The sequence below is a fragment of the Pinus tabuliformis genome, chromosome 2_2 (assembly GCF_031772625.1).
Source record: "Pinus tabuliformis cultivar Carrire ecotype Pingquan chromosome 2_2, CPIR1, whole genome shotgun sequence".
Classification (NCBI taxonomy): domain Eukaryota; kingdom Viridiplantae; phylum Streptophyta; class Pinopsida; order Pinales; family Pinaceae; genus Pinus; species Pinus tabuliformis.
In genome coordinates, this window is record NC_142300.1 from 1,048,548,214 (window position 1) to 1,048,558,257 (window position 10,044).

A 10,044-nucleotide genomic window follows, 5' to 3' on the forward strand; every position below is an offset into this window, starting at 1 on the left:
TGGCTGTTCTTTCTTTATGGCAGACGTACAAGAATTTCAGTCTTTTAAAAGATTAATGTCTATACATATCTCATGTCTTTTATTACTTGCATTATTTCAGAAAATGTTTCCCATATACCATTCACAGTTTCCTGCTCTGTCATAAATTTTTAATTAATTCTATAGCATATACAGACAATCAAATTCTCGGTCATTCCATACCTGTTCAGAGGCAAACCTCTTAATGCGCTTGTCAAACCTCCCGACCTTAGGAGGGTCCTCCTCGACCTTCCACCCCCAAGCACTCCTGCAAGATTCTTGCTGTCTGCAAACCCTCTGGCACTACCAGAGTTACGCTATCTGGTCCTTACCAGACATAGCAGTTTCAGGGAGTTCTCTGCTTCCCAACATACGCTATCTGGTCCTTACCAGACTTAGCGTTCGCTGCCAAATTGCAACTTTTCGAGCCTTGCTATCTGGTCCTTACCAGACGTAGCAACCTTCTTTTTTTCTTTCCTTTTTTTGACATTAAGTATCCTTCCTCTATGAGGGTCTCAACCGTCATCTGAAGGTAGTTAGGTTTTTTTTCCTTTCTGACAGATGTCATATTTTAATTCTAATACCCCTCTGATGAGGAAGCACTATAACCATTAACAGTTGTTTTTCTTCCAACCACACTTAATGGCAACTAATAACAATTTATCAACATAATTAATTAAAATAGTAACAACAATAATAATTACTCAGTTTCACCAAACATAACCATAACCAACAGTTAAATTTACTGCCTTTAATTTAAACACTAACGATTAACTAGGGGCATTACATCTCCCCCTCCTGAAGTTCAACATCGTCCCGATGTTGTTCACCCATAAAAAATTTGGGATAATTTTCTTTCATGCTCTGTTCATCCTCCCAGGTGGCCTCTTCTGGCCCAAAGTGCTGCAATTTCACTTTAACCTAGGTGATGACTCGTTTCCGCAGCACAACCCTTCTCCGATCTAGTATGTTCACCGGCTCGACTAGAAATTCTCCTTCCGATTCCACCTGAAACAAACAACAATCTGATCAGTGCTTTCCCTAGCAAACATTTTTAGTTTATGCTTCTTACAGTATCCACTTACCTGTATGTCCTGCCAGCTAATTATGTGTTTAGGGTCATAGACATATTTTTTTAAAACTGACACGTGGAAAACATTATGGACCCGGATGTGGATAGGTAGGGCTAGCTGATAATCTACCGGCCCACTCGTGCTAAAATCTGAAAGGGTCCACAAAAACGGGGTGCCAATTTGGCACAACCATTACATTGTAGAGCACTTCTCCTTGCCTGAATCCTGACATATACATGTTCTCCCACTTGGTACTCCCTAAAGGTCCTTTTTCGATCTGCAAAACTTTTTTGTCTGTCTTGGGCTACTTTTAAATTAGCCCGCACTCTCTTAACCATTGCCTCCATCTCTTTTAACATTTCAGGACCCAGCATGAGTCTGTCTTCCGGTCCACTCCAACTGGATGGCGTGCGGCATTTTCGGCCGTAAAGTACTTCGAATGGGCTCATCCGCAAGGATGCATGATATCCATTGTTATAAGCAAACTCCACAAGATGTAAATACTCTTCCCACCGAGTGGGTTGTTGCATCACATAAGACCTCAGCATGTCCTCCACCACTTGATTCACCCACTTAGTCTGTCCGTCAGTCTGCGGATGATATGTGGTGCTAAAATTCAATTGAGTTCCCAGACCTTCAAACAAAGTCCTCCAAAAAGATGATGTGAATTTAACATCGCGATCGGATATTATAGTTTTTGGCAGCCCATGGAGCTTAAATATGTTCTGCATAAAAACATTTGCAATTTGGGCTGCACGATACGTAGATTGAACTGGTATGAAGTGGGCTGTCTTACTGAGTTTGTCCACTACAACCATAATAGAGTCATTGTTCCTCTTGGACTTAGGTAACCCTATAATAAAATCCATGGTGATAATCTCCCACTTCCATTCTGGTATAGGTAATGGTTGTAGCAAACCCGCGGGGTGTTGATGTTCAGATTTAATCTGCTAACATTCTATGCATCGTGCCAGATATTCCATTACATCCCTTTTCATGCCTGGCCAGTGATATTCCTTCTGAAGCGAAGTGATTAACTTTTGATAACCCGGATGTCCTGCATAAGGACTTTTATGATTTTCATCCAGAATTTTTTTCTTAATATCACTGTGATTGGGTACACATATTCTTTTCTTGTAGCATAAAATGCCTGCTGCGTCCAATTCATAACCTTGTTGCATGATGTGGATGTTTGAGTTCTGCACAAGTTGTTTCTTTTGCTGGTAGATTTGATCTTGCTCAGCAGCCTCTATAATTTCTTTGCTAAAGGTAGACCGTCCTTCACTAAGGCCAATTTCATAGAGACAATGCGCTTTTCGGCTTAATGCATCCACCACCCAATTTTCTTTTCCTTTTAAGTGTTTGATTTCAAAATCAAAACTCCCCAAAAAGTCCACCCACCTAGCTTGCCTAGCGTTTAAAGTTGGTTGACTTAAGTAGCTAGTTAAGCTGTGATGATCTGTCATCAATAAAAATTTTCTTCCCACCAAATAATGGCGCCACATTTTCAGTGCATGTACTACAGCAGTGAGTTCCAGATCATAGGCTGAATACTTCTGTTCATGTTCTTTCAATTTTCTGGATTCATACGCGATCACCCTCCCCTCTTGCATCAGCACCCCTCCTACACCCTCTTTGCTTGCATCTGTGCAGACTACGTAATCTTTTTCCGGGTCTGCAATGCTCAGCACAGGTGCAGTGGTGAGCAGGTGTTTGAGTTGTTCAAAACTCTGTTGACACTCCGCTGTCCACTTAAATATTTTTCCTTTCTTTTGCAAGGAGGTGATGGGGTATGCAACCCTGGAAAAACTTTCCATGAAACGCCTATAATATCCAGCTAGCCCCATGAAAGACATGATATCTGCCACGTCCTTTGGTGTTGGCCATTCCATTATGGTTTTAATCTTTTTAGGGTCCACAGCAATGCCTTCCTTGGTGATGATATGCCCCAAATACTGGATCTGCTCTTTATAAAAGTCGCATTTGCTAAATTTACCATATAGCTGATGTTCCCGTAGAGTCTGTAGCACGAGTTTGAGATGCTCCTCATGCTCTTTAATATTCTGAGAGTATATCAGTATATCATCAACAAAAATTAACACGAATTTATCCAAGTACTGATGAAATACACTATTCATTAGGCACATAAATGTCGCAGGTGCATTGGTCAACCCGAAAGGCAGTACCACGAACTCATAGTGCCCATAACGGGTTCGAAAAGCAGTTTTGGCTATGTCCTCCTCCTTAATTCTGATTTGATGATAACCAGATCTCAAATCGATCTTTGAAAATATCGTCGCCCCTTTCACCTGATCGAACAGTTCATCGATACGGGGTAGTGGGTATTTATTTTTCACTGTCAATTTATTCAGCTGTCGATAATCTATGCACATACGGAGAGTTCCATCCTTTTTCCTGACAAATAGTACAGGGGCTCCCCAGGGTGATACGCTGGGACGGATGTACTTCTTGTCCAACAGCTCTTGCAGCTGCATCTTTAATTCTGTCAATTCCGGCACACTCATCCGGTACGGTGCTCGGGACACTGGGGCTGCACCAGGTACCAGCTCTATGGTAAAATCCAAATCTCTTTTAGGGGGCAGTCCTGGTATTTCTTCGGGAAACACATCTGCAAATTCTTGCACTACTGGTATGCTTCCCAATGCATTATCTTTATCTTCAGACTTGGCATGACCCACTTGAACTGCATATACTTGACACTTTTTCCGGATGCATTTAGCCAGTTGTGAGGCAGTAATTGGCCGGATCTGTACTGGCTTCAGGATACCCTGAATTTCCTGTTCATTTCCCAGTTCATCCCGGTAAGAAATTGTCTTTGTTTTGCAATTTATTATGGACCACCGCCTTTCCAGCCAGTCCATTCCAATTAGCACATCATAAGAGCCGAGAGGAAGTACATTTAATTCTGCCGTCACTATCTGACCTGCTATCTTCAATGGGCAGTTGTTGACCTTGGCCAGCACCCGCCTTTTGGCCCCGGTAGCTAGCTGAACTAACCATGGACTCTTAAACTTAACAGATTGTAAATTACAGCTTTCCACTACTTTGGGGCTAACATAACTTAATGTAGCTCCTGGGTCTACTAAAACAGAAACAGTTCGATCAAAAATCTTACCTTCGAACTCTACCATCGTTGGCTGGTAATCAGCTTGACGGTCCTCGAGAGCGGCATTTATTCTTGGTATGGACCGAGCTACGTCTCCCACTGTAGAGGCTTCATAAACCTGGGACACCTGATCACTACCCTTTCGGTGAGGACAGTTCTTAATATAGTGTGGCCCGCCACAACCCCAACACTGTACTGGTGGTCTAGCTGTCCCCTCATTATCAACTCTGCCCGGCTGCTCGCTATATTTGGATTCATTAGGTGGTTTTAATCTGAGTTGATTTCTAGACTGGTTCCTATTGCTGGGCCCTTTTGAGACTCCCTTGCTGAAACTGCCACGAGCTCCCTTAACTCCCATAGTGGTTCTGCCGCCCTTTTTATCTGCCCAACGCTTCCCAAAACTTTCTCCCTTTTGTTTATTCTGCTGATAGCATATTCTAGCTTTCCGAATTGCTTCATCCATGGTCTTCGGGTTATCAAATTCGATCCTTTCCCGCATTGTTTGGGGTAGACTGCTAACAAACCGCTGCACTTTTGCCTTTTCCTCCCGAATATATGGTACATAGCGGAGTAGAGATGTAAATTTAGTAATGAATTCATCCATGGTCTGCTGCCCAAGCCGCAGATCATGAAATTCCCGTGCTTTTTCATCGTAGAAGCGTTCAGTCAAGTATTTCTCCTTGAAGTACCTCTGAAAAATTTCCCAAGTTATATCTTGTTCACTCACTCCCCGCACCATCTTGACTTCCTCCCACCATAATGTAGCTTTGGCCTGCAGCTGGAAAATAGCCAGCCGTGCCTTAAGATGGTGGTCATACTCGTAAACTTGGAAATATTTGTTCATGTTAATTAACCAAGCTTCCGCAGCCTCCTCGGACTCCCCATCAAAATGCGGCGGCTTAATCTTCCGAAACTCCCCTTGCAGTTCTATCCGCTGTCTTTTTGAGGTTTGATGTTCAGAGGCATTGTCAGATTTCTCTCCTCGAACCTCCGCCCTTCCTTCTGTTTCTTCCTGATCAGTATGGTAATCTTGTTCTTCTGATACACGCTTTTGCTCTGGACTGGGATTAGGCTGCTGCTGGTTTTGTTTATCTGATAAACTTTTCAGGATCCTTTCCTGTTCCATGGTTAATCTGGTGTTGTCCTCACGCAAACGGGCCATCTCGTTCTTCAATTCCTGGACCGTCTCCAATATAGTCAAATTGGAGCTGCATGCCTCCTCCCCTAGCTGCACTCAAATCTCAGGATTCCCTTGAGGGTGGGTGACGTTGTCTGGTCTGTCCATATTCCCATGAGGAGCGCTGCTCGTTCTCCTCATTCTGCTGTCACATGTTCAGAAGATTAGTTCATTTTCAACAGATATTATATGAAATACATTGTTGGATGACCCCTACTTGCTTATTAATTCAATTATTTATATCAGTTTCTCAGTTATGGTTAACCCGAGGTCACAGAGTTGCAACCTCGCTCTGATACCACTTGTAAACTACCCGCTAGGAATGAATTTTTTTTTTTAGTTTACCTTATTAATATCAGCACTTTACATGCACTTTTACACATGGTAACATTATTCTTAGTAACAGCACTTTATAAGTATTTTACCCATGGTAACATTAAGCGTAAGCATATTAACATTAAGCGTATGCATGTTACATTGGACTATGGTAACAGTATGATGTTCAGATAATTATTAGGCTTGACCCTATCCTCGATCTCGAGAAGCATCCGACGGTTTGCAAAGATATTCTTTACCTTTATGGTTTGAATGATTTGAAACTTAATTAAGTATTCGTCCTGCGGATTCTGCAATTGCTATTTATGATTTTCATATGTGAACGATGGCTATCCATATCAACATTTATTTAGACAGGCCTGGGTTTTCGCGATGCTGGAGAGCTTGCTCCGGTTATCGTTTTCCGACCAAACGATTTCTGGTGCACGATGACTTGGACTTCCATATGACGTCCACCTGGCGTGTAAGGCGTGTAACCTGCCAGCTGGCTTAGGCTACAGCATGCTGGTTATTACTCCGGTTACCAACGCTGAAGACGGAACTTAATGCGCCTGGTACACGGCACGAGCAAGCTCATGTGACAGCTTCCCTCCTGAAAATCCCGCGCCCATTTCTACGGTGGAGATGAGTCCTCCTAGATCGACGGTTGGAAGCAATCCAGGTATGGGTAATATGACTTGAGGGTTTTTACAATACTACATTTGAACCCTTGCAGTTCATTCTCGTGGTAACCCTCGACTTCTACAGGTCTCTGGCAATTAGTATTTCTCGCATAGCGTAGACTACCAACATGCCTATCCATGGTGGAGATAGTGTTTCCGCCTACCAGCCCTGGCCACGGTAATCATGCGCTTCCTTGCTCACGGTGAATGCTACCCTGTTTACTGTTTTGAATTCTTTTGCTTTGTTACAGTTCTGGCACTCACTCTTTTCCTTGTTTTTCTGGCAACCCCTCTGTCACAGGTGCGGAATACAGGTGCCGTGACCAGCGTATGGTGGAAGACCAGCTCCGTCCATCCTCATTCCGCTTCCTGGTAAGAGGAACTTGTCGCCATAGATTTTAAAAGTTAAGAGAAGATTCCGAGAGTAGGTCCGGGCCAACTCTCTTCTTGGCAGGCTGCCTGAACCTATGTTTGAGCTACGATATTTTTTTGTTGTTTTTGAGTCGTTCCCTTAATGTGGGAAAACGGCAACCCGCTCTGGTTTCTCTGCAACAAATTTGGGTTCTGCCCAAAACTGGTTTGGCGGCGATGACCAAACCGGGTTGTGCATGCTACATGGCTTTTGTTATGTATTTAATACAGGGCCGAGGGTTAACCCTGCGGTGAACATTCATGTAATACTTAGCGGTTACAGTTGTTGTAATTTCTCTTTGACTGGATAATGAATTGTATATATATTCCATGGTAACGTGTTACTGCTTATTATGGTTCTGAGTTTTCTGTTGGGTTAATACCGATATTCTCATTTGGTTTGCTCCGAAGATTTCTTGTAAATTTCAATTTCAATTAGGATAATTAATCCCAATGTTTTGCTTGCTGTTATTTGCTTGTTGAATGAGGGTTACCGGTTTCGACTTGGTGGCTTTCGTTGGCTTCCCTACCATGTTCACACCGGCTACGGCCGCCCATTTTACAGTGGTGTTCCACGATTATTCGGAATGTTTGATACAGGGGTAGGACAAGCTCATGGCATGGGCGCAAGCCCTCCCTAACCCCTTAAGACTGAGGTATCTCGCTATCGTATGGCTCACCTATAATATTACATTTTAAAGGAAGAAGTCTTGCGGTCACTGTTCGGAAAATTATTCTAGAGAATACACGAGTCTATTTATGCTTGTTACTGCTTTGCTTTCATTTCGTCGGTATCGTCTATGGATCTATATGTACATATACTGCTATAATATTTTCGATTTAGATTCATATGCCGAGATAGGTGTTCACAGAACTCTATTCCATTTAGCTGTTACTTAATTTATTCAGGATTCTTTTCTAGAAGAAAATCAGTGAACCTAACTCTATTCTGTTTTTTTGTTCTTTTTCTTTTGGCTCTTCTTTCTTTATGGCAGATGTACAGGAATTTCAGTCTTTTAAAAGATTAATGTCTATACATATCTCATGTCTTTTATTACTTGCATTATTTCAGAAAATGTTTCCCATATACCATTCACAGTTTCCTGCTCTGTCATAAATTTTTAATTAATTCTACAGCATATACAGACAATCAAATTCTCGGTCATTCCATACATGTTCAGAGGCAAACCTCTTAATGCGCTTGTCAAACCTCCCGACCTTAGGAGGGTCCTCCTCGACCTTCCACCCCCAAGCACTCCCGCAAGATTCTTGTTGTCTGCAAACCCTCTGGCACTACCAGAGTTACGCTATCTGGTCCTTACCAGACGTAGCAGTTTCAGGGAGTAGACTGCTTCCCAAAATACGCTATCTGGTCCTTACCAGACTTAGCGTTCGCTGCCAAATTGCAACTTTTCGAGCCTTGCTATCTGGTCCTTACCAGACGTAGCAGCCTTCTTTTTTTCTTTCCTTTTTTTGACATTCAGTATCCTTCCTCTATGAGGGTCTCAACCGTCATCTGAAGGTAGTTAGGTTTTTTTTCCTTTCTGACAAATGTCATATTTTAATTCTAATACCCCTCTGATGAGGAAGCACTATAACCATTAACAGTTGTTTTTCTTCCAACCACACTTAATGGCAACTAATAACAATTTATCAACATAATTAATTAAAACAGTAACATCAATAATAATTACTCAGTTTCACCAAACATAACCATAACCAACAGTTAAATTTACTGCCTTTAATTTAAACACTAACGATTAACTAGGGGCATTACAATTTCATATATATATATATAAATGTTAATAGAGATAGATTCATCACTATTAATTAAATGAAAATCAAATTAATAATAATTTGTTGGTAATTCATAAAAGGTACGTTTCCACTATAAATATATATTAAAATAAAATATTATAAATATATATATATATATAGATAGATAGATATATTATTAAGTGCTATGTGTGAATGGTGATAGTTTCATCACAATTATTGATAATAATTTTGATAATTTATTAGTAATTCATAAGATCTAGGTTTTCACTATATGTATAAATATATATATTAAAATAAAATATTTTTTATAAATATATTAAAATAAAATATTATGAAAAAAATATTATTAAGTGTTGTATGTGAATAGAGATAGTTTAGTCACTATTATTATTTAAAATGGAAAAAAGCCAAACCATTTATAAAGCCAAACCATTTATAATAACTTATTGGTAATTCATAAAAAGTAGGTTTTCACTCTCACACTCTTTCTTGTTAGATTAAGCTTGAAAATGAAGATAATAAAAAATAATTATATTAAGATAATAAATAAATTAAAATATAATTGTATTATTTTAAGATAATAACCAAGTTAAAATATAATTGAATTTTATATTATTATGAAAGTAATGAACAAAGTCTATCATTAGATTTTTCTATTGAGCATATACCTTTTTAATTTTATACTTTATTATTTTATAATGATAAATAGGTTTAAAATATAATATTATTTTATATTAATATTGAATATATTTATATATTTTAAATTTTAAATTTTAATTAAATATAAGAAGTTTAAATTAAATATATATTAATAATTACTTTAAAAACTTTATTATTAAAAAGAAAAATATTACCTTTCAGGAAATCAAAAAGTAAAATCTTTTGGCTCCATACTAAAACTTGAAAAACTAATTTGAAAATAAAAACCCACCTATATCTCAGAGGTAAAACCTATTTCTAAAAACACTATTTATATTTACACTCTACTTTGAAAAATAAAAAACCATCCAGATGCACCAAACACTAATCGTCCATAAAAATTACTAGGGGGAGTCTGGTGATAACTACCCTCTGCACATGAACAAAATATATTGACAAGACGGGTCACGGATTAAAAAGGTTGAAATTCATCTGATATCTCTGACGGAAATACGGCTTACGCATTAAAAAGGTTGAAATTTATCTGCATGAATATCTTTAATATCTCTGACGGCAATATATTGACAAGACGGGTCACGCGTTAAAAAGGTTGAAATTTATCTGCATGAATATCTTTAATATCTCTGATGGCTATCTAGTCCAAATTAGAGGTAGCAACATAATTTTTCCTGACGTCTCAGCACAAACTTTCTCTTTTTCTTCTTTCTTTCTCCCTGATCTCAGATGCCCTTATCTTCTTCTTGAGCATTTGAAAATTAGTTAAAGTAATAAGTGTTTTCCTAACCACTTAGCTAGTAAAAC

At 39.4% G+C, this 10,044-nt stretch overlaps 1 protein-coding gene across 1 annotated transcript; it reads right to left on the reverse strand.

Annotated features, from left to right (window-relative positions):
* Window positions 1-2,033: 2,033 nt before the first annotated feature.
* Window positions 2,034-5,380, reverse strand: LOC149196969 (uncharacterized). The gene is made up of 6 exons (XM_089408515.1): window positions 4,833-5,380; window positions 4,241-4,730; window positions 3,624-4,099; window positions 3,278-3,506; window positions 2,646-3,052; window positions 2,034-2,148 (listed from the first exon to the last, which is right to left on the reverse strand). The coding sequence occupies exons 1-6, from the start codon at window positions 5,378-5,380 to the stop codon at window positions 2,034-2,036; spliced, it is 2,265 nt and encodes a 754-aa protein (XP_089264641.1).
* Between the last annotated feature and the right edge of the window lie 4,664 nt (window positions 5,381-10,044).